This window comes from Lampetra fluviatilis, chromosome 2, assembly GCF_964198595.1.
Source record: "Lampetra fluviatilis chromosome 2, kcLamFluv1.1, whole genome shotgun sequence".
NCBI lineage: Eukaryota > Metazoa > Chordata > Hyperoartia > Petromyzontiformes > Petromyzontidae > Lampetra > Lampetra fluviatilis.
Window position 1 is genome coordinate 9,509,060 of NC_136276.1, and position 26,180 is coordinate 9,535,239.

The following is a 26,180-nucleotide window of genomic DNA, read 5'->3' on the forward strand; positions in this document are numbered from 1 at the left end:
TAGTTTTAACCATAATGTACAAGAAAAATATTACAGAATATTATGAGTGTTATCATTTAAAGTCGTGATGTCCAGGACACCAATGTACGGAACATTTTTTTCAATAAACTGTGTAATCGACGATATTAAATTTTAAAAACACCATTATAAAACCGGTTTCTCCAGCAGCGAATGCAGAATGCCTAGCATAGCAGTTCAGTAAATATGTAAATAATGTAGATATTTAAAGAACTTTTAAGCAGAATCTGCGTCATAAAAAAATATACAGTATTTGATTTCCCCGAGACAAAATTACTGTACTTTGATTATTTGAATGTTCTTATTTTATAACTTGCACCCTGTTTATTGTCCCACGTGAACCTTCTGTATAAAGTTTATATGACTCAAGACAGGGGAGGTCAGCCATGTCACGTGTTAGAAATCAGGACAAACTTGTCTTTGTGCAAGCTGTGTGGCGTAAGTGTGTGTGATGTGGAACTTATCAGCTGTTAAGAAAGTTGAGCAGTAGGGTGAGCAAAAATATGGTGTATGTAAATTTGACAGCCATCCACATGCCCAATATAGCACTAGTTCCATATTACACAGTCGTTACTGTCTAGGGTTTAGAGACTTTTGTCTGTTTAATGACCATAAATTGATAACAATGCATATGTATTAAAATGGCTTAATTCCTATGAAATATAACAAATTTGCTTAATTTATTTCATAAATTTTGTGCGTTGATATCCAAGCAATAGATTAATCCAAAATGATATACTATCATGGCATAATAGTAATACGTTTAGCAAAATGTAAATTGGTATTTGATGGCATTGCTTTCGTAGAACAAAATAGATCAATGCAAACATGGTTGTAAACAGTAAAATATTGCCTTTATCCAATTATCATATTAAATTACAAATGTATGTTTGCAATTAATATATTGACATATCTAATTAAAACATTAAGTTATTTATATATAATTTTTGATCAAAACAACACTACTGCATTGCAGTGGTTAGATTGTAATTACAGTATTTAAAAACGGCAATCAGTTTTCAGTACAATTTTGGGTTTATAAAGTACTGAATGTACATGCACTTCGAGCTAAAGATGCTGTATTATATAATTTAGATTTAGATATAATCTAAATACAATTGCATCTCAAGATATTGTACAGAAACTGGGCATATTTAGAAGATAAAAGATCTAGCTGGAGTAGAGCTGGACTGAAAATGTTAATTGACCGCTTTGTTGTGGTCAGTTACTCGGGCCACTTTAAAATGTGTGGCTTCTCCTATACCCTGCCTCCCTTAGCTGGGAAAACCCTTACAAGCCATGCCTAAGTATGACATGCCTGATAATGTAGAGGATGTCATCACATATGCTACTTTTGCCCCAAACTATTTTAATGTTATCCGATGAGTCGAGAAATAAAACTTATAATCGGTAGAAATAAATGACAGTACTTTACTTCAATAATTGGATGGCCCAGAACTAGTATTGAACAAGGCAAGGAGTTGACAACACAGGTGGCTGGTGGAAAGCACAACTGGACAATGCGAGCAGAAGATAGCCTTGGTTTTTGGAGTTAAGTGCATGGAGAGGTGTATGGTGAGATGAGAGAAGTAGGAAGGATCGAATCCATGCAGGATCTTAAAGATTATGATTTTGAAACTGATCAGAGCTAGTCGAGTGATATGAGTATAGGGGTGACATGGTCTCGTTTACTTTTTGGCGGTGGCACTTTGGATCATCTGGAGTTCAAAGATGAGAGATTTGGAGAGGCTGTAGAGGAGAGAATTGCAATCGTCGAGTCAGGATGTGATGAAAGTGTGGATGAATGTTTCAGTGGCAGCTGGGGTAAGGAAATGGAGGATGCAGGAGATATTGCACAAATGGACATAAGAAGTAAGTTTGTTTGATATGAGCACAAAACAGTAGAATGTGTGCATCATAATGGAACATTAATTATGTTTTATTTAGAAAATGAAATTAGGTACTCTGGGTAAGCCAGGTTGTCATTGAAGATGACGAATATGGATGGTGCGGATGGATTGTCTACTACACAGTCAAAGCGTTCCGTCTTATTCTGTAGGTTTTTCAGTGGGGGCTCCTTCATGCCGAGGTTCCCTGCGCAGTAACACCCAGTGAGAACACGGGCCTGGTACATGTATTTGGTTCCATTGGCATCGGGTTTGGAGTACGTGTCACTTGACGAATATGAAGAGTTCAGTGCAAAGTACGTCCCTACACCATATGCTGTCGCTGTGGAAAGAAATTTGATGAAACGTGACCCTTCATTTAAATACAGATTTATGTCCACAATGAATCATGCATTGTAAAACTTAAAGTTATGAAAACATGATTTTGGAGTTAAAATATATACTTTTGTAAAGGCTGGTTGGTTAGAATACCCATGCATACCATTCCTGCCAGCAAAGCTGCGATTGAATCCAAAAGAAGAAATGTTGTCGATGGAATCCACCTGTGTACCATGGAACAGGTTCTTCTCACATGTTCCTTGCCCTTTGTTACTGTTCTCAATGGACGTCTTCATGGCCTGGTAGGCATTGTAAAGTCTGAGGTTTTGAATTCGTTCAATCTGCGATGGAAAGATATTATAAAAACATTATAGATTAAAAAACCCTAATCAAAACTTCGTGATGTCGATTAGGGGCCCTCTTCACGAATTTGAAACAATTTGCAGTACTAATTTAATATTCTCAACCCCACATCAAAACATATTTTTTTTACTATTTTTCATTTTACCAGGTAAGGTCCACTGAGCTATTAAGCTCTTTTTCAGAAGCGACCTAATCACAAATGATAGCTCAACAAAGTGGCTTATCATGTGGCAATGTATGGTAGCCAAATACTCAGTTCGCCCCATCCCAGGAGCTCTTTCCTCGTCAATCCTACTATTGTTGTCGCTTACTTAGGCAATCTGAGCAGGCTCCACCTCCTGGATCCTGATAGGAGGAGGGAGTCCCAAATCTCAAACTTAAAGAAATCAACTCTGCCCTTAGTAATATGAAACAGGGGGTAGCTGCTGGATAAGATAACTGTGGACATCATCCAAGAAGCGGGTCAAAGTTAGCAGACATGTTCAAAAAATGTTTATGTAAACATAAAATGATGCCTCAATAATTCTTAGATATAAAATGGTGATAAAATAAATACTTTAAAGCTTATAACCATAAGCCTCTTAACACAAAACACCACATGCTATTCCCTATACTTAACTTTCCTCGTCATCAGGAGACGTAGGGGTTGTTTATACAGTTATACATATGTAAGGGGAACAGAGTCGTTTGGTTGGCTTTCATCGTACTGAAAACAAATCTAAAAGTAAATGTCTTAAAAAATCAAGTCACTCATGTCTTATGTAGAAGGTGCACTCCAGTTGAACCTGTCAGCCAATTCGAGTCATCTGATAATAGTCCGAGCTGAGAATGGAATATCAGAGGCTACAGGGAACAAAGTGTTCCTGTTGCCGCTTTCCAATTCTCAAGTAGCCTTTTTTTAAATGACCGATTTTGATTAAATAAGAGCTCGGTACAAAGCATGAGCGACGGAAAGAGAGGGGTACAGATATTCCGCGGACGACAATCCCAAGGCCAGGTGCCCACGGGGCAGGGGAAAGGGAAGGTGGTTGGGCCCACTGCCCTAACCACGTCGGGGACACATTCAGGAATGTGGTTTTAGGGGAGGGGAAAATGAGGGAAGGGGGGGAGAGAATGTACCCAAAGAGAACCAAAAAATTAAATAACATACACGTGCCGAGTGAGCCTGTCATGATTGTGAATCCCCTAGGACAGCAGATATCTAATACCTATCCATGGAGTGGTATACCAGGATTCCATCCCCTCTCCCCGGCTGCATGTGCACGCACGCTGGATTCGGTAGGAACGGGGATCGAATTGATTATTAAATCGCATTGTAACCCCAAATCACAACAATTGTATTGTTGTGGTGACAGGGGTGAATGTTTACGTGCCTAACTTAATTGTGAATACATTTTCTTGCTGTGGATTTCACACCTGATGATGATTGCTTGTGTTGCAGTCGAAACGTCGTGAGAATTTTTATTGTTATATATTTATATTATTTTATTATCTCCCTTCTACGTGACTTTACCGAAAGAACCAAGAATGTGAATACATGTGCTCATTTGGTTGGTGCTTACCTTAATTATCTTTAAGTGTTTCACCGATTTCATGAAGTTAGCCTGAACTTGTTGATATTCTGGTGACTGCACGCTCAAGGTAACTTTCAGGAATTCGGTTCCTTTCATTGGTGCCCAATCAGCAGGCAATTCTGGTTTGGGAACTGAAATAATCGTTTTCTCACGTCATTACATTTAAAAGTGAGTTCATAGTAAACACTTTTATCCTTTGAAGAGATCAAATATATGTCTGATAAAATATGTATTTAACATACAAATAGTGTGTCCTGAGTACTGTGCTCTGCATCTACAAAATATTTCAGAATATAACATATCAGAATTTGATGCAAGGATTATATAAATGAACTCCAGAAGACCTACCATAGTTTTGTTCAAAAATTTCCTTTGCCAAGTTTATCTTCAATTCATTGACCACTTGAGTCACATCAACGATAGCTTTACAAACGTCGTTATTCAGCCCCTCAATAAAGATGTGAGAAGTCTTAATTGAGACCCTTACATCACACGTCTTTTCAATTGTCTCCAGTTTGTTCAATTCCTGTGTGTCCAAGGATTCCACACAATCAATGTTAAATCTGTAGGCCATGCAGTTTCTATCAAGCAATCCCTCCGTCTGTTTGCAAAAATCGTCAACATCCTTTTGGAGCTTTCCATAGACGTCTATTGTAACCGCCTCATTGTTATATGAAGACTTTATTTGCGGAGTTTTCTTTGGTGGAAGTGGAGGTTTAGGACGTGCAGCTTGAGGAGGCTGCGGTGAAGGAGTGCTCGTTCCAGTTCCAGTACTGCTCACTGTAAATTAAATTTGAAAACAAATTACTTGTGAATGTTATGATTAAACACGAATTTAAAGAATCAGAGTAGTTCTTCGCTCAAGTAAGTGTTTGACATTTACTGCCCTGAGCCAGTTGTGAAACATCCGCATTCCTATAACAAGGATGATTCACGCCATATATGGCTCAATCACTTCAGTTTTCGTTGAGTCAGGTGATATGAAGGGATGAGTTGACACAACGACCAGGAGTTAATCTCACTTGTTTGCTGTCCCTGCCTCCCTGCCCATGACAGTATTTCCCAATTAAATGTTTTATCATTACCATGTGTATCACCTATTCTGACTCCCCCTTTTAATTTTAATTTTGGCATTTGCTTCATGTACATCTCGACAATGAAAAGTACATTGCAATGTGCCTGAAGAATAAAGTTTTACATCAGTGCATACTATCCGCTATGATATTGTTAAGAAACGTTATTATTAACGAAAATGGATACAAAAAAAAATTGCGTAAAAAATCCACGCTTAGATTTCAGTTTGAGAGAAGGAAAGAAAAACACATTAGTGAACATAGGCAGGTTAAAGACATAATTAAAACTGTTAACAAAAGTGGGCTTAAGGAGTACTGTAAGGGATGATGGGTGGTCATGAAGAATGACCAGCGAAAGAATGGAATACGTCAATATATTCACTGAGGTGATTTGAGAAATCAAATTAGCTAATATGATATATTGACTTTTTAAAACTTTCGTGGCTGCAGGAATTCATATTCTTTGCTTCTTTCTTGCTGCTACCTTTAAGTCACGTATTATTTTTATATCTCCGTGACTTTACCGAAAGAACCAAAGAATATAATATGATGATACTTGGTGGCTTATTACATCACAGGATCATGAAAGATGGTGGCTGCTTGGGGAGACCTTCATCCATGATTCTTAGTGTCATGTTATGAAAATAAATTACTTCCATTCTGCACACTTATAGTGAATAGATGACAGAGCCCAGAGGATGATGTCAGAGAAATGCTATTTAAGTAAATTCAACAGCACTCCTCATCATACTAGGGGAACACCTTTTATCTGCCCTAAAAATAATCTTCATTGCTTGGCTAACACTCTGAAATGTGTAATCCACACAGGTGGAATAAGCCACGTTAAATGAAAAATCCAGATTAAAATGAGGGTGTTTTCTGTGGAGTCATTAGTCACTAGACTGATACAATTTACTCATGAACATGAACCAGTTAATAATAAGTTGCTGCCCAGAATCCCAACAGTTCTGGCTCAGTGCTTTAATGTGGTATTAGTCCCTTGAGCCCCCAGCCACATCCTCAAATCCACAAGCTTAACTGGTATGCACTACTGCAGAAAACGATATAAACCAGAGACAGCACCTGTCATTTGGGACGTATTAATGAGGGCCTGCTGGAAATCTTTCAGCATCTCAGGTTGGAAGATGACGAAGCGGATGTGCTTGAGGGGGCTCGTCAATGTGTGAACCCTGATGTGCTCCTCAATGCCCTCCATCATAGCATCAGCCACCACCGCAGCAGGCACGCTCCCAGCACCTGTAATACAAAGACAAAAGCGTTCTGATTGTGAACAATAATCCAGTAGAAATAAAATAATGATTTTCAGTAACGTCTGAACATGGACATTTTGGAAATATATTATAGTTATGTATGTAGGTACGTTGAACTTCTTTCACATCGTACGTAGCTAACCATGCTAATCGCATGTGTAGGATGAGGACAACAGACTAAACACAAAAAACAGTTTGAAATAAATCAGTTTTCAATTGAATCTTAAAAGTGCATAGCTCCAGTGGCTTCCTAATTTTGGAAAGAAGAGCGTTCCAGACGGCTGCAGAAGTGCATCTGAAAGCGCGGTGCAGTGATCGTCTTTGTTTAATGGAATGTCAAAAGCTGCTTCGTGGATGACTGGAGTTTGCATGATGGTTTATGCTCCTTGACGAGATCAGCAAGGTATTGCGGTTCATTTGTGGCAAGCTCTTTGTGGATAATGAGTGTGACCTTATAAAGTATTAGTTCGGCAACCGGAAGAAAATGCAGCTTGGTGACCACTGGATGGATATGGTTGGATCTTGCAGTACCCCTCATGATACGTGCCAAAGAATTTTGTACGTGCAACTTTTGAATGTTTTGCAAGACGTCCCATAGAGGCAAAGGTTATTCAAACTGCATCTTAACTTGGACAAAATATTATCATGGACTTTTTAGTCATCAAATACAAATTATCACCCAACTAAATATGTATATGGCTTTGGAAGCTTGTAGTTCAACGAGAGAAACATTTAAAATATTTTTTCAGCTTATTCTTATTCTAAGAAAAATCTCTATTTTAAACTAGCAATATTGGCCTGCTCTTGTAAACAAAAAAAGCATATTTCCCTCTTATAGAGTCATTGAAGGATAAATGATCTTATTGGTGAATGGATGGGATGCATCCACCCAAATATTTTTTCAAGTATGTGAGAAATTATTTTACATCATCAGTAATATTATTCAGGTTTATTTTAAAGTAAGACCAGGTAAGAGCCAGGCTAATTACTGTACAATAAAGGACACGAAAGGAAAATAAAAATGTTCATAAAATACATCAAAATTATGCAATCAGCATCACATCATGAGACAAAGTTTCCATTTCAATCTGTCGCAGAACAGTCAACCTCTTTGTATTTGAGAACAGTCTGGAGAAGCAATACCTACTATAATCACCCAGGAATGTTTGTCCTTAATGCTCGTGACGTCACTCCACATCGACCAGCCCCCCTCATTAATATTCATGAGCAGGTGACGTCCTCCAAATGGATACCCCTCCATTAATAATAATTAGCGGCTGACGTCACTCCACATGGGGGGGCGAGGCGCCTCCTCCCCCCTCCTCGGCGTCAACTCGCAACCCTCACTACAAAGGCAGAACCCTCACGTCATCACGCGATCTCCATAACGCTATTGAGACATAGAAGTAAAAAGGACGACCTGATGAACAAGGGATTATAACGTTTAAATGAAATATGTCTGTGTCACCGCGGCCTTACATATTGCAGACAAATTGATGCAATGAATATCACGTCGCGGTCTGATTTTCGCTTGCAAGTTTCAGATTTACTGCAATACGCCAGTCCTTGGACGGGCAAAAGGCTAGTAATAGCATAATTACTCTTGATATCCTTTAAAGTGCTCACTTCAACACGTTAGAGAGGGCAGGATTTCTCTACCTTCACCACTGCGAGTAAACATTTGTCACATGATAGTCAAAATAATATTTGTTATTCTCAGAGAAGTAATTTGGTACAAATTAATTGGAGAACCAATTTTACATTTTTTTTGAACAGCCATTAGTGACTGGGTCGAGCCCATCAACTCACCACACATAAAAACAAGTTAATTCGCAGGCAGCTGCCTGGATTCGAACCCGAGATCATAGCGGTACCAGCTCAGTGCTCTGATCTCATGTAAAAAAACCACTCAGACCACGTGAATGTACAGGAGAGCTACCTGTTCCTGTGGCAGGGAAGGACACGGAGGTGACTTTCTTCATCTCGCACTCACGCAGCACTTTGAGCACAGAGGACTTTATGCTGGCTGGATTGGTTTGCCCCACCATGTGGACGATGTGTTTGCAGCTCAGCGCTCCGCCGCTGGTGACCACCACCCCATCACCTGGCTGAGGGCCTGCAGGGCGTCAGAACCAGGCTCAGCCAGTGTGTGACAATGACGTATTTTTGCATTACTTTATCAGACAAGAAGCTAATCAGGTTAGAGCTTGGAGAGCACTAGGATTATATTCAAACATAGTTTCTGAGCACAGGCCCAATGGGTAAGAAACAAACAGTACTAATGAAGGTGGAATACTGAAGCCTCAATACTTTTCTTGAATTGAACAAGGTTCTAAGAACTTGGTGAAATGGACAATGGGGAGAGAGGGGGGTTCAAATTCGAGAAATTAAGTGTTTTATCCTGCAGTATTGTCGTTGAACAGTACTGATGAGATAAAATAGTCAACTTGCTATACAAGAGTCCTAAACAAGGGTGGAGGAATCAATGAGTGGATTTCATGGGAATAGTAGCCATGGTAGAAGCAATAGAAGAGTGATAAGAAGGTGAGTGGCTGGTTACCTGAGTACATCAATGAGTGCTGCATCATCAATGCAACAAAATCCATTGTTAAACCCAGCTTATATTCCTCGACCACTATGCCACACACCTTCACCAACCCACACTGATCAGTGTAGTGAAGTATCCTTAAATAACCTCAACAACCCACACTTCATGGTGAAGCCTCAATATATCAGTGAATTGACTAAAGGGATGTACATGTACACATGATTGGACAATGACATACATTCATAATTCTGCAACATGGATTTATCAACATGTAAAATATTACTTAAGAGGGTCAATTCTGTTATGTCATGATTTCATAGGTTTAACTCACCGAGTGTGGTGCATTCATCCACGACAACCTGTCCTGCTGCTTTCAGAATTGCTCCAGAAACACCTGGGTAAACATATCACAGGCACAATAAGAAGCGTCTCAACACCGCAAATGTACAGCAGGCCTCCAAGTTTCCCTTTTATAAACCAATGGCTACACTATTAGAGTGGTTGCATACTAATGATGCTATTCATGATAAGTACTGTGTTAATATGTCTGTTCACTGTTACACGACAATTTGTTTACTGCTGTATTTATTTTCATAATAAATGTGTTGGTCATATCCATGACTATTAATACAAACCAATACATTTGTTTTAATTAAAATAAGGCTAACAATTATATTCTGTAATGCTTTCCAACAAGAGTTTGTCCTAGAAAATATTTCATTTTTGATAATCAAAGTATTTAATGATCGATAATCACTTTCCCTTCCAAGTGTAGAGGTGTTACGGAGGGCAAACAAACACACTGGGCGTGGTTATGCCCGTGCGCCGAGAGGTGCTTACATCCACGTCCGCACCGTTGAGCCTGGGGGGCTGACACGGCGCTGGGATCCCCCACGGCTCCACCCCTCAGTGGGGGAGTTGCTATATAAGGCGGTGAGCCGGAGGGCTCGGGGTTTCAGTGTTCAGCCTTAACCAGCGAAGCAAGAAGACCGGCTAGATAGGCACTGGGACTCCCCTGGATCGCTGACCTTCTCAGGACCGACCAGGGCAAGCCAGTGGCGTGGCCCCAAGAGCCCAAAGCCGATGCTCTTGTAAGAGCCGGTCTGGGGACTCAGGGTGCTGTAATCCCAGCTTAACCAGAGCTGGGTTAGCTAGCCTCCCCTAGCCCTGTAGTGGAGGACCTAGGAGTAGGCTAGCCGTGACATAGATTGTGTGATCTCCGTGTTAGACGGGTGAAGGGGCCGATACCCCCTTCGAGTGTTGTACATCTCGGCCTGTTATGTACATTGTGGTTAATAAATAAGTGTGCCTCCAACTACGTCGTCCAAGTCTCCTGGAACCTACTACACAAGTAGCAGAGCATCACGCGATCACCTCGTCATGGGGTGGAGAGCGTGCAGATTGCATGTAACATCATCAGCTTAGCTAAAAAGGCTTTATCCACAATCGCTGGTATTTTGAAATCCTTTATATTAAGTTCGCTTGCTTGCTTGCGTGCTTGCTTGCGTGCTTGCTTACGACCGTGCAAATCTTTCGCTCGTTTTTTAACCCACTTCCCGTGATCCAATCGAGCTGACATTTTCCACACAGACTCGTTGTGTGTGACAATTAAGTTCGTGAAAAAAATTCAAAAATTTTACACTGTTTAGGGAAAACAAATTAAATATTGAGTTACCAATTGCTTAATGGTGGCAGACAATCATCTGACCCATAGGTGGCAGCCATCTCAAGCCCAGAGGACGAGAGGACTCTAGCCGCCACGCATATAAAGGATTTATAGTGAAAAACTTTGTTTTTACGGGTTTACTTGTTATCGTCAAGTTTTGGATAACCCTTGAATCAATTTGCCGTGTTCGTATCGCAAAAGTCCCTTATAACACAACTTAATTTAAAATATCAATTACATTGGTTTATCATTACAATAGTTACCGTGACCCCATGTTGCAGACAAAAAGGTGGAGACAGCCAATGCATTAACACTTTCAACCTTAGTTGGAACGCATTCGAAAGAAGAAAACATAACAAAGATGACATATATACCGGATGTGAAGACAAGAGCGTTTGTGGTGGAGTTAACGATAACATCTGTGGTCTCCTTCGTGATGTCACCGCTCACTGCCTCCACAGTGGCACCATGCAGCTTCAGACCATATTGCCCTGCAGATCCACACACAGCAGGGTGAGGAGTCACAACTGGCACTCGCTCTCAACATGTTCCACAACATCAAGAACACATGCCCGGAATGGTTTCATGCCAGAAAAAAACAATGCGGCAAGGAAACCAAATTCTGACTTACGGATATAATCTTCTGCAATAGTTGATGTCTGAGGTGGCTGCACCTTCTGCAAGCAAACAACAAGTAATGTAAAGTCAATATTGCATATCCCAGCATGCATATATACTGTACTAAGTTCCCTTACAATGGACAAATTATTTAAGGGGTGCAAGTCATTTAAGAGGTGCACATCACGACCAAGAGTAGCAAATCACATTCATTAAACTTGTAAAAACATGAAAAACATGTATATGAATTTCGCTCAAAAATTATAAATTCCAATATTACCCATGCAATCAGTATCATTATGAGTTAAATGTTGCTTACTTTGCCACCTGGCTGGAAATGTATTAAGGCTTGGGTAAAGGCAGTCTTTATGGCAGGCTGAAGAACCATGATGCGGATGTGAGACACATTTGACTGTGGATTTTGCGAGGAAAACTTCTCAAACGCCTCCAGGATTGTATCAGCCACAGGCCCTGGCTTGATCCCTCCTTTGCCTTCACAGAGTTTAATAAAAAAAATAAACAGATGATAACATTGAGGAAAAACAATCGAGCACTCAGAAACGTTGATACTATATACGCATATGTATTATGTGAGAAATTATAAGATGACACAGACAAGTAAAAAGCAATGGAGATTATATAAATAATACGGAGAAAGCAAACAACAATTAATGAAATATGGTAAATGGTGACAAGGGAGTAGACAGTAATCAAAGAACAAACGGAGAGAAAGATTTATAAAAAGAGGCAATGTACCTGTGCTGAGTGCAGGGAAAGAAACGGAGTTGCAATTCAACTTGCTACACTCATCCAGGACTTTGAGTATAGAGTTGGTCATCTTGGCAAAGTCTGTTTGTCCAACCATATGCACAATTTTCTGACAGTTCAGACTCCCTGCTGAGGTGGTCACAACACCATCGGCAGGCTGCGCTCCTGTGCATAGGATGATCATTTATTTGTGAAAAATGTAGGAAGATAAATTTGCGTAAAAAGAGAAATAATATGGCTAAACAAAACATGTTTCTATTTCTCACGACGTTTCGATTGCAACACAAGCAATCATCATCATACTGTTTAAAATAGCATGTTACAATTTTTCTTCTTCTTTGTATATCACAGATATCTTACCAAAGATAGCAAGCTCCGACACAACTGTGGGTCCAGCTGCTGCCAAGATGGCCTTTGACACACCTGCAAAAGAATATTGCAAAAACATCATGCTTTCATGCTGTACTAACACAAACAGTATGTAATTATAAGTAAGGTGCCATAATTACGGTGGTGCCAATGCAAAACATTGAGCGGTAAAACAATAACAAGTATTCAACATGCGTCTGCTTTGGGGGTAGCATGATGATACTGGGTGTCATTTTCAGTGGAATATTGTATCAAAAAGACACATTTTGTGTTGATCATACATGTTGGCTGAACACAATATTAATCGACACATTTTGTTTATGGTACAACTTGATTTGATTGTCTGTGTCAGGTGGAGGGTTGAGTACAACACAAATTGGCTTTATGCTAACCTGATCTAACTCAAAACCCAATTATGAATAGCGTGTCTTGAGAAAGTCAATTTAGTTTACTAAATGTTCGTTGTTATGACTAAAATTTGTTACTTTATTCATGTTGCAGAGACACGAAACTGATATTTGGAAGAGCAACAAATGTTATATATTGATGTCCAGGTTCTTTAGCCCCTGAGCAGCATCAACTGTAAGTGGATGAATTTGCTTTGGTGCCGCCATTGTCCAAAATGTTGGGTGTTGTATTTAGAAGCAAACATCTGTCAGCTTGTGTTCTGCAGATGTTATCAAATGTGTTCATTATACTGACCTGAATCAAGGTCTAACGTTGTGTTCGTGGAGTTTACAATAGCATCTACTTTCTCTTTGGTGATGTCTCCATCCACCACCTCCACTGAGATGTTTCCAATAGCTCTCTGCACTGCTTTTGATGTGATATTTAATGTTGGTGGAATAGATGTCTTGCCTGCACAAAGCAAATTACAAAACCACAGGTTATTTTCCTCATTATTGAATAACATAACTGGTAGAATTCCACAATAACTGTAAAAAGAAAAACATGAATGTCATTAGAGTAGAAAAACAATTCCATGTGTTGAAGAATATCAGGAACATTTAAAATACAGGAACGTTATAGTTCGATTTTCATGAACGCATTGTAATAAGGTTGGAGAGGTGGCACTATAGTTTGTGCACTGCACTATCAACCTGGTGACCTGAGTTTGATTCCTGGCCAAAACCAACATTTATATCTGGAATCAGTCATAGTGCCCCATTTTACCAACCTCCACTGACCAGCGTGGTGAAGTATGGCCAAAGTTAAATTTAGATTTAAAGCTTTCGTGACTGCAGGGATTCATCTTCTTGGTTCTTTCGGTAAAGTCACGTAGAATGGAATTAATTAAATAATTGAATAACATTTATTAATAATTCTCACGACGTTTCGGCCACAACGCAAGCAGCCGTCCTCAGGTGGAGAACAGGTCTGAATGACACACTCCAGGCTTGGAGCGACTATTTAAGCTGGGATGGAGGGGGGAAGGGCGCCTTGACAAAATAATTTGCATATCAAGAGGAATTTAGCATATTTATGGGAAATGCAGATATGCGATTAGTACTACTTGCGTTGTGGCCGAAACGTCGTGAGAATTATTTTATTGTTTTATTTTTATTACTTTATTATTTCCATTCTACGTGACTTTACCGAAAGAACCAAGAAGATATGGCCAAAGTTGATAGGCCTTCAGCCAGTAATGGATTGACAGAGGGATTAAGTCTATTATTTCATATTTTAATATAACTACTCTGCAACAGAAAATAAAAAAACAGCCGTGATTTTAATATAATCTTTTCAGCATCCTGTAGTCAGAGCGCTAAAAGTAATCTGCTTTTTTACGTAATAAAATGCCAAGGCAATATGTATTGTGAGGGTAAATTAATATACTCGATGATTTATTCTAGCGAAAAGATTACTGAAAAGTTGGAGCAATTTTAAATTAACCGCGTCAGTCTTATGAATGAGTTGCCTCCACCTCTTGGGTATCACGCTCTCTCTACGATACGTCTTCCTGAACTTTTCAAGTCGATTCAACATTTATTTGTTACATGGAAAATCCCGTGTAGAGAGTGACACACGTAGTTTTCGGTATCAACAGCCTGCAGCCACTAACAATATAGTTATTGTTGTGGTGGAGAGGAGCCCTGTCAGCAGTCAGGCACAAAACTCAAGGCAAGGATTCGTTTTAATAGTACGATACACGTACCTAAGAGTCGTTGAGCCAGCTCAGCCTGAAAATCCTACAGAAAGACCAAAACAACCAATTAATATTTAGCATCATATAACTATTTACTTTAAACTTCAATCACATACATAATATCCCCAGTGAATCCATCATCTGCCATCACACATTAATTAACATCACCTCCCAACACTATTTAAGATTCCCCATAACCTCAATACTTCCTGACAAAGGCTAATCAGCCAAAATGTTGGGATTTTCCTGTTGTCCCGGTGGTAGTATTAAAATCGTATTATTGTTACTTGTGTTATTTCATGTTTAATATCAAGCAACCTTTTGGCAGTGGTCATGACACATTCTTGTGTGTTAGCATCTTTTAGAAAAAAAATACCATTAGTTTTAGACTTTTGAACAAACCATCCAGTACTTGTTCATGGTCCTTGCAGACCTGCCCATTTATAAGGCCCTCAGTGCCAGACTTACTGAAATGACGAGCTGATCTTTGGAGAATATCACAAATCGGATGTCCTTCAGTGTTGTGCCCTGGTGATTCTGACTGAAGTTGATAACTTCTTCAAACATGAAACTTGAAACCATCAAGGGCGAGTATTTGAGATTTCCTGTGCCAAGGGCTGGGAAGGAGATGGAAGAAACGCCATCGCGATGGGCCATCTCCAGGCTACGTTTCATGCATTTTCTTAAATGATTCCCATTGTCCCAGGAACCCAGGGTGGTGTGGTACAACGCCTTGCATTGGAGATTGAGGCCCGTCACATCCGTCTTCACAATCTTCCCAGAACCAATCGACTGGCCCTGGATCTCAGTGTCAACGAGAGTCTGCAGTGTTGGGCCGGCCTTACGGAAAATGGCACTGGACACCCCTCCAGAATCCATCTTCATGTTTGCCGAGGTTGTGTTTATGATGACATCGGACTGTAATAACATAAAAAAATATAATTAAATAAATGAGAGCTAAACAACTAGATTTAAATGAATAGAACACACAAATAAACAATGTTATTTAATTGACTGAACGTATTTCTTGCATACAAAATATACATGTTATATTAAGCAGGAATGATTCATCACATTTGGGCATTCGATAAAAAAAATACTGTAAATAGAATTAACAAATGTAATATTATACTTACATTTTCATTTTCAATGCTGCCAATAACCAAGGAGATATTAAGGCCTTCTTTTGTGATCATGCAGGTTGGAGAGGTTGGTGCTGCTGTAGAACTTTGGATTTTAACAAAGGCTGGCAATGAAAATGTTAATCCTGTTTGTGGAGTTGCTTTTGGAGCTTTGCCTACATTTGACAAAAGTGCATTTACTAGAGCATGGACTACATTATCGTTCAAATCAATAAAGAAGACATCAGTCAGACAATTTCCAGGATCATTGACTTGGCCAAATTCAGCAACAGCATCTATCAGTGCTTTGGCGCAAACTTCTAACGGATATCCACTGTTCTGAAACACGAGGCCTGGCATTGCAGCAGATTGGTGCCCACGTGTTCCCACTAGCTTCAGGGCCTTTTTGAGCCCTTGCTTCAGCTGAATAACCTTGGACATGTCAACATTTCCATTACATTTCTCAAAAAGTTGACAAATAACATGAGCTACACTTTTGCAAGGCAGCTTGCCTGGCACAGATATGACAGCTTCACCAGGTTGTGGTTCTCCATTGTCCCGAATGTACTGAGCACAAGATCTTGACGTGTCTGGGCCTGCTGCTTCTGAAAGGACTTTTCCAAAGCCACTTTTGAAGCACATTTTTGTATCAGCGGCATTAATGATGATATCAGCCTGACTTTTTAAGATATCTCCTTTGTATATCGAGATGGTAAGGTTGGCAGATAAAACCTCCTGGCATTTCAGCTGCATCCCAACCTGACGAGAAGCAGCAGCACCTATAACATCAATCAAGACCATGCACTTCTGGTTTCCTTCTGCAATACTTTTGATAACACTTTCGTTTTCTCGCATATACTTGGCTGCACCTGGTTTGTTACATTTAACTGACTTTAATACAATTTCAGAACTTTTTTTTTCAAATAAGTTTTTTATTTTGTCAACATCATCAGGGTGTCCACTGACTTCAAGCAAAGATTCACTCAACGTTTTGACATTCTTGTTCAACAGTGTTTGATCTTCAAATATTTTTTCATATTCTTGCAAATATTTTAATATATTTTTTGACTTTATAGGAATTTGCTTAGTAATTCTTAAGTGTTTTTCACAGAAGTCATCAAGTTCTTGGCATGTCTGATATACAGCATTGCCAAAACCTGCAACATTTACTTTCGTGCACAAACCAGCATCATCTAGGCTTTTGTTGATAAACACTTGCAAAATGCTATCAACCTTATTTTCTTCGAGATTACTGAGCAAATCAGTCCACTCCCTACCTCGCGTTGCATGCATGGACTCTTCTGGAATGGGAAACGATTCCTCTGTAAATGTTTCCTCTATAAAGGATTCTGCTTTTCCTAACTGATTAGCAAAAGCAGTTATGGAGATTGAATTGTTATTTTTTAATTGTATTTTTGCATGAATCCTATTAGAAAATAAATTTGTATTTAAAATATCCCGGCCTAACATTTTCAAAAACATTACAATATTACTCGACATTTTAACTTCTTTGCTTGATATACCCTTCAGATGTTTGGATATTTCATCCTTAATTTTCTGGCAATCTTGTGGCATGCCTTTGACTGTCAAGGAATATGATTTTTCATCAAATGTTAATTCTGATTCTTTAAACTTGGCACGAAGATCTGCTTCAATTTCCAGCATCTGGATTAAATTATATTTGTCTGGACTTTCTAGTGATATGCGATCACTGATAATCTGACTCTCCTTTAAGAGGTCATCCTGAACTTTCTTTACAATGGGCTTCGTGTGTTTGCAAACATCTTGCACATCCTGATTTCTTCCAGAAACAATTATATGTGCTTGTTGAGAGTCATAATCAACCAGCACATTATCATGATTTGAGACTTCTTGTTTAACCCTTTCCCATGCAGCTTTAGAGCAGGGCAAAACTGTCTTCGAATACATTTCACAGAATTTTAGAAAACATATTTTTGCAGTTTGCTGCCACTTTGAAGCGAGGCTCTGAAAATTGACTGCGCATTCGTCCAGTTTGGATGTCAAAGTAATTGTACCATTTGAGCCAAGAGAAAATGAAGTGTTTGCTTTCTTTAGAATATATTTCAGCTGATCCATTGAAGAACTATGTTTTGAAATAAACTGAATAATCTCAGAATCAACTACAAGGTCAAATGGTTCAGGCTTTGCTGTTCGAATTTGTTTTCCAAGAGTCGAAGCTAATGCATGATAGTAGGGATAGACCTTCAGTTCTGCTTCATTTAATTTGTGTTTTCTTGACACAACTTCCTGAGCCACTGCAAAACAAACAATGTTTTATTATAATTAACAGTTCCCGTCATAATTTTGATATGAGAGCATTTTTTATCGAGTAGAAAAACATTAAATATACGCTGCCAAGCCTGGTGGTGACCATTCAGACGCTGTCTTTCCGACAGACCTGTTCTTCACCTGAGGACGGCTGCTTCCGTTGTGGCCGAAACGTCGTGAGAATTATTTTATTATGTTTTATTTTTATTATTGTATTATTTCCCTTCTACGTGACTTTACCGAAAGAACCAAGAAGATGAATCCCTGCAGTCACGAAAGCTTTAAATCGAAATTTAGAAAACATTATTTAAAATTAAATTCAACGTTGTGCAAGTCTGCGTAAGTTTGTGATTGAAATCAAATGCGGCCCATGATCCAGTAAAATGTAATATAAAAAGTATAAAGATTTAGAATACACCTTACAAAGAGCTTTGTGCAAAGTAAACCTGATATGTTTAATCAGCAGTCGAATGATTTCCAAACGACTGCAATAGAGTTCACTATTGTAATAAGATCAAGTTCACAATGTAGGCATCTGGAATGTTCTGCTCTCACCTGCTGGTTCGAAGAATGAGAGGTAAGCAGTTGTTTTGCTGTTTTCCAAATTAACCTCGGTGAGGGGGCCGCCGCCACTCTTAGCTGAGTTCTCAAAATACAAAGTAAGAAGGTCTTCACACAGGCTCCCGTTCGAAGCCTCCACCAGCAGACAGTTCGACGCCTCGAGCATTGTCGCCGTGATTTTGGCCTGAACCAATGGCCTCTTGGCACACATCCTCAATGCTGATTTCCAGTCTGACATACATGACAGAAATACATTAGAAATACAACCGATTAGCATGGTTGGCTACGTATGGTGCAAAATAAGTTCAACATACATACATTATATTCTTGGTTCTTTCGGTAAAGTCACGTAGAAGGGAAATAATAAAATAATAAAAATATAAACCAATTAAATTATCACGACGTTTCGACTGCAACACAAGCCATCATCATCAGGTGTGAAATCCACAGCAAGAAAATTTGAAAAAAGTGGCGTTTTTTTTTCAAATTTTCTTGCTGTGGATATCACACCTGATGCTGATTGCTTGTGTTGCAGTCAAAACGTCGTGATAATTTAATTGTTTTATATTTTTTATTATTTCCCTTCTACGTGACTTTACCGAAAGAACCAAGAATATGAATCCCTGCAGTCACGAAAGCTTTAAATCAAAAATACATACATTAGTGAGGAGTATTTATAATCATAATAGATGTACGACTCAAAGGACATTTTTATTTACAGTGATCCACTTTTTATGTTCAGTAAATGTCCATTGATTTCAAAATCTCAGATTAAACCCTACCTTTTAAAACATAAATCCATCATTCACAACATTTATGTGTAAGTTAACAAACATGTTTTAAAAATTGTTTAAATAAAGTTACAGCCTCGTGTCAATCCATCCAATGCTGCATGAAGGTCACCCTGTGCTGTGTGGGTTTATTTGGGTTGTTTGGCCATACTTAAGTGCGAGTTGTTGAAGGGGAACCAGGCCCGGTTCAGATATCACTCGCCACAATTAGCCGTGGCCAAGAACCAAACTCAAGGCATCCAATTCTTAGTTCAGTGCGCAAACCACTGCTCCACCATTCCAACCCGATGTTTTCCAATGTAATACTTTGGAAACTGACGTAAACTTTGAAAACAATACATTTTCAGTCCTGCTAATTACGATGAGAACAATGATGAAAAAGCAGTACATTTTTTGCATACTCAGCTTACCTATTGGGTTTATGAAGGTGACTACAGCTACTTCCCCACCCTTCAGGTATTCTATATCACAGACTTCAGCATCGGTGATGGATGCCACATATAAGTTGATCATTTCCATTTGGATGGTTGTTGGAAATCCTGTCAGAATCAGCCGCCGCTTGTCAATAATCGCATCTATCCCCGCAGATGAGTAGACAGAGATTTGCACCTTTTTTCCCCCAATGGCATGCTCTTTAACTGCCTGCATCTTCTGTACAGCTGTTGATAAAAACGTAATGTTGAAAACATTGAAAACAGTAAATTAATAACCCAATAACAGAAGTATTACAAAGGGTTTATTGAATAAACAATGTAACCTCTAATTGGTTAGAATGAAAGACATTGTTTTCTTTCATCGGTTTCTTAGATTATTGTTATAATGTGCCATTGGCAATAATGTAACAAACATATACAAAAAATTACACATAAGCTGCATTGGAGGTATTGTGTATGTGAAATTAGGCATTTCCTCTACGAAAGTCTGGTTGTAGACACACCAGGGTCATGATGGTGAACAGTGCTTACCTTCCTGGCTGCAGTCCAGCCAGATTTTGGTTTTGGTCAGGGGGTAGACATCAACTGTCTCTTTTGTGACATTCTCTGCGTATAGCTTCAGGTATTCATCTCCAAACTCGCCAGCAACACACACAACTACCCCTTCCCCTTCAAATGTAGATGAATCAAGATTTTCACATCTTAATTCTACAACATAAGCAAAAATCAAAATCAAACTGCATTTCAAGACACTGTATAACACATTATAGCACATGATCATGAAGACATGTTAATGTAATATATATATTTTTAAAGGATGTGGACACTGGAAAAGCAAACTTAAAATAATAGAGTACAATACGGCAACTGTATTTATGTAATAATGTACACAAACCATTTGCATCTGTTGTTGAACTTGACTCTGATTGCTGTTGAGATAAAACAAATTTTATATCAGTCAACAGCCATAGTGTATCCACTGCTTGATTGAAGCCTCAAATCGCCACCATCTCTCATGATCCTGAATGTAATAAACCCCTCAGTATCAGCTCAAGACCTGATTTCATCTCAGCATCTCCCCGGACACCCTCCTGGATGCTTTTCCTTCCTTGGCTGCCATTGTCATTCTTCACCAATGCGATCATCTCCTCTTGCGATGTTACCCTGCCCAAGCCCACTCAATTTAAACTGTATATTTTGAATGACTTCGAACTACACATGTTTTCTAATCCATGCGTTTCCCTTTATATCTCGTATTGTAATTCCAAGCATTAATCGTCTTTCCATGCTTTGTTGCACACTTTTTAAGATTTTGATCCATTTTCATTGGCGATGACCATGTTTCTGATCCGTTAACAATAGCGGGTAGTACACAATGAACTAAAACTTTCTTTAGGCACATTAGTATGTGACGTTTGATGCTTGAGTTTAGCTTTCCATAAGCACTCCAACTTTCTGTCTATCTGTTCATAAGACTGTCAGTCACCATAACTCTCGTAAGTAAATAAGGAAATCAGTGTAATTATCAGCATGCTTATTCTAATAATTGTATAATCTTAATTGTGCTCTATTTACTGATGCATGAAGATAAACATAATGCCTCTAACTTGTGTATGTTCTCGAATGCATGTGTAATTTAAATATTACACCTCTCCATGCTTCTGTGAATACTTTCCATTATTTGCAAACTTTCCATTTTTAAGTTAATGCAAATGTTTGTGATCCATATGCCATATCAGGTAAAATGCATCATTGCATTGTTCTTTTCAATCATGCATATGGATGATGTGTCTTCCTTGTACCTGTATAGTTCTAAAATCCATATGTATGTGTAACAATTGATATACACATGGTGCATTGCATTGGCATAATACAGACCAGGGTATCAACCAAGTAATGATATCAAAGTTCAAAGTTGATTCATTAGGTATAGCCCTGTGAGCCATTCAGCTCTTGAATCGGGTGCAACCGCAACAAACAAAAAACAAAAACATGAACAAGAAAACATCTTAAAGTAACTATATAATTTGTATTTACTCAAAAAAACCTAACTTTACCAGGAGGATCCTGTTTTGATATATTTGCCCAATTCACTTATGATTGTTTTGCTTGTGGGAGGAAACCAGATTTATCTATAAAAAAATCACAAGTACAGTGGAGTAACGCTCAAAGGTCTTCCCAAGATGGATTCAAGAGCCCATGTTCTCTCCTGTAATATCACCTTCTGGCCTCCTCGCATCTCGATCACATTTAGTCTCCACTTGAAAATAGATAAATGAATTCCACTGCGACAAACGAGATGCAACGTTACAGCTGTCCATCTCGCTCTAGATTGTCAGTCAATATGACATATGTGGTTGAAGTGTGCAGCTCACTGGAGGAGGGACTGGTGGCACTTGACAATAGGGCTGGAGTGTCAACTGCGTCGTGCCAAACCCAGGCAGGTCGATAGTGTGCGGGTTCCGTTGCAGAACACAGTCTCGCACTGAAAAACAAAAATACAGACCAAGACACATTTCGATTTAAAGCTTTCGTGACTGCAGGGATTCATCTTCTTGGTTATTTCGGTAAGTCACGTAGAAGGGAAATAATAAAAAGAGAACTGTATTTTAGTATGTGACATTTTTATTATTTTATTATTTCCCTTCTACGGGACTTTTCCGAAAGAACCAAGACAAGACACACATTTTAAGTTCTTACCCGAAGGAATGATCACAGGCTCAAGCTCCTCCATCCCCATCCTGACCCCATGCGCCAATATTAATCTCATATCACACTCCAATAACATGGTTCATGAGCCCTATGGAAGGATAGATAGTTGAGGTGGTTTCCTGTTGTCTTCCCTAAGGACCTATACAATTTTAATACGAAACAAGTGATATACAGTAATACATTATTTGATATAAAAATATGTTTAAATCATGAAATAACACGGATGATACCTACAGCACTGCATCCTAACAGATGGTGCATCGATTGCCAAAAATTAGCAAAATTTTTTACTTTAAAAGCTGAAGACAGCACGACGTCTAGGAGTGAACTCGACGTTTCTACTGTGATCTCTTTTCGATGAGGTTACACAATTTTTATTGGTGCGAGTCATTTGCATCCTGGAATTTGGGACACTGAAGTCAATAGAATTTGCCAAGGGAAATGGGAATTTCCGCACTGTTGTGTTTGGGTTGTCCTGACTTCGCAACCTTCGAATGAGAACGATTGGCTAAGTACGGTGCGAAAGAAGTGGGACATACATACACTATCTCAGGGCTGCAAACAGAGATGAACATCATCCCAATGCTCATTGGACCAGGGAGACACTTTTGACTGGTGGAGTGTATTTTGGTAGTCGTTTTGGGAAAGCAGAGAGACATTAACGCTCTCAGTTACCAACCCCGCGACATTAGAGGGCTTCCACCGCCAGAGGGCGCATTGATCAACTCGACAGAGACACAAAAAAACCTGCTTGGTCACCACAGTCGGAAATCCCCTAAATGTCGTCCAGAACCATGAAAAACAATACCGGTACCGTACAACCAAATACAGTATATAATAACACCGTGTATTTCGACTTCAGATATCCCACTCAGGTCGATGAAACAACGCAGCAGAAACAGGAAGTATCTCACTAAAAATCCCTGACATTTTGGTGGAGAGCTCATCAGTACACGTACATCATGAAAAATACACAAACTTGTTGACGTTCAATTCGATGTTACAGCACTTTTGAGATGTGTGTGTATATATATACATTGTGTGTGTACATACATAAACACAATGTATTCACTCATCCAACACAACATGGATTGACTCATGAAAAAGCTATTTTAGAGATTTAGCTCCAAGAGGAAAGGTTTCACCAATTATTAATTTGGCCATTTTCAGTGCTTTTGTCTCGTGTGGGAAGAAACCGGAGTTACCCGGAGACAGCCCATAAATAACAAGAGGGGATAACGCTTTTACATAATAATTTCCGCACAGATGCGTTCAAGAACCCACAGTACTGCCGGCGGGGGTTGTCTACGTGTGACCTTTCCCCTCCAAAGCGCTGGTACGAAGGCGTGATCTTATCACACACGAAACTAACCGATTAAACTAAACTACAGTGTTAAAAAATGAGTTTACCAGGTAAGGCACGCTGACCTATAACGCTCTTTTTCAGAAGCGACCTGGCTATGACAAATAATATCTCAACGAAGTGGCTTATCATGTGGAAATATAATAGCAGCCAAAAACTCCAAACGCGTGTTTCTAAATGTGGAGTGGAAACCCGGAGGACCCGGAGAAAAAAATCCACGCGACCACCTGGAGAGGGAGAGACACGCGAACTCCAAATATACAGCAGCAAACTCCAAATATACAGCAGGCGTCAGGGTCGAGATCGAACTCACGACCTCCTGCATACCAGGCGAGGTAGTTAACATCTCCTAGCCACCGTGATGATGATGATGAGAGAGAGGCACGCAAACTCCAAATATACAGCAGCAGGCGTCAGGGTCGAGATCGAACCCACGACCTCCTGTAGACCAGGCGAGGTAGTTAACATCTCCTAGCCACCGTGATGATGATGATGAGAGAGAGGCACGCAAACTCCAAATATACAGCAGCAGGCGTCAGGGTCGAGATCGAACCCACGACCTCCTGTAGACCAGGCGAGGTAGTTAACATCTCCTAGCCACCGTAATGATGATGAGATAGAAACACGCAAACTCCAAATATACAGCAGCAGGCGTCAGGGTCGAGATCGAACCCACGACCTCCTGTACACCAGGCGAGGTAGTTAACATCTCCTAGCCACCGGAATGATGATGAGAGAGAAACACGCAAACTCCAAATATACAGCAGCAGGCGTCAGGGTCGAGATCGAACCCACGACCTCCTGCAGATCAGGCGAGGTAGTTAACATCTCCTAACCACCGTGATGATGATGAGAGACACGGAAACTCCAAATATACAGCAGCAGGCGTCAGGGTCGAGATCGAACCCATGCCCTCCTGCATACCTAGCGAGGTAGTTAACATCTTCTAGCCACCGTGATGATGATGAGAGAGAGACACGCAAACTCCAAATATACAGCAGCAGGCATCAGGGTCGAGATCGAACCCATGCCCTCCTGCATACCTGGCGAGGTAGTTAACATCTTCTAGCCACCGTGATGATGATGAGAGAGAGACACGCAAACTCCAAATATACAGCAGCAGGCATCAGGGTCGAGATCGAACCCATGCCCTCCTGCATACCGGGCGAGGTAGTTAACATCTCGCCACCTGCGCTTTGGACATCACCTCCTCCTCCTGCCTTCCTTACCTGTTCTGCTGTTGAACCTCACCACGACGGTTCCGTCTTTCTCCTCGACGGTGCACTCCCCTCCGCCAGATTTCCTCTTGATTTCAAAATACTTGGCGAGGCTTCTCTTCACGTCGCCGTTAAGGGGGCCGGTGCCTGGAACACCCTCGATCGCGCACGCGGTGTCCTCCTCCTCCTCCGAAACGTCCATGTCCGCAACGACTCGGTTCAACTAAATCCGACACATCGCAGGGGGCGACGCGAACAACACGGAACGAGTGAACGCGACCGGTCCGACGAGCTTGGGGAAACGAAGTGGCCAACGAGCAAAGAACGAGAGAACGACGCGGGGCACGGTCGACGGATGCCTCGTCAAGTAACGCACGACTGCTGACACTCACAGAGGTGGCGTGACACAGCCCTCGGACAAGACTCCCCCCACCACACACACACAGCCTTGCCTCTGTGTCTGCCCAAAGAGTTCCAAGCCCCCCCTTCCTGGAAGTTACCCGTGGCCACGTCACTTGAGGGGTTCTTTGCGCAACGCCGCACGACTTCCTCCTCCTCGTCGTCGGTGCCGCGGTGTTTGTCTCCTCTCGGTGTTCCCCGCGCCTCGCGTTCACAGCCCTCTTCTTCCTCCTCCTCCACCTTCTCCTCTGTTGGTTGTGACAGCAGATCGAGGTGAGCGGGACGGGTGTCTCGGGTGAGTTAGTTTGTGTTGCCGAGTGAGCGAGGCAGTGAGAGGGCTTTAAAGAGTTTGCCGTGGTGCGTTGCGTTCTGGGGAAGGATGCGGAACCGAAAGAGTTGGCCCGTAATTCGCGATGGCTGCGACATGCGTGTGTTTTTGTGTGTGTCCGTGTGTTTGTGTCTTTGTGTGTGTTGGTGGATGTTGTGGTGTTGGTGGTGGTGGTTGTTGTGTTGCATTGGGGACACGCGTCGCGTTCTATGGCTTTCTCGCCACGCTCGCCGCGGTTTCGTTGTCACAGTCCGAGACGTGCGTTGTTGTTGTTATTGTTGTTGTAGTAGTACTCCCATCCCCTATAGATGCATCCAGTCAACATC

The 26,180-nt window shown here is 40.4% G+C and overlaps 1 protein-coding gene across 1 annotated transcript; it reads right to left on the bottom strand.

The window, feature by feature from the left end:
- LOC144941848 (protein mono-ADP-ribosyltransferase PARP14-like) lies at positions 1 to 25,820 on the bottom strand (the record flags this gene model as incomplete). Its single annotated transcript, XM_078868345.1, is given in 24 exon segments — positions 1 to 2,247; positions 2,407 to 2,584; positions 4,169 to 4,311; positions 4,529 to 4,960; positions 6,337 to 6,510; positions 8,464 to 8,640; positions 9,404 to 9,466; positions 11,113 to 11,229; positions 11,370 to 11,415; positions 11,676 to 11,848; positions 12,113 to 12,289; positions 12,485 to 12,547; positions 13,196 to 13,351; positions 14,649 to 14,682; positions 15,108 to 15,557; positions 15,776 to 18,036; positions 18,605 to 18,841; positions 19,812 to 20,060; positions 20,367 to 20,543; positions 20,731 to 20,764; positions 22,211 to 22,320; positions 25,140 to 25,350; positions 25,628 to 25,723; positions 25,725 to 25,820. Coding segments are annotated over 24 exon segments (6,144 nt in total), but the record flags the coding sequence as incomplete, so codon positions are not given.
- Between the last annotated feature and the right edge of the window lie 360 nt (positions 25,821 to 26,180).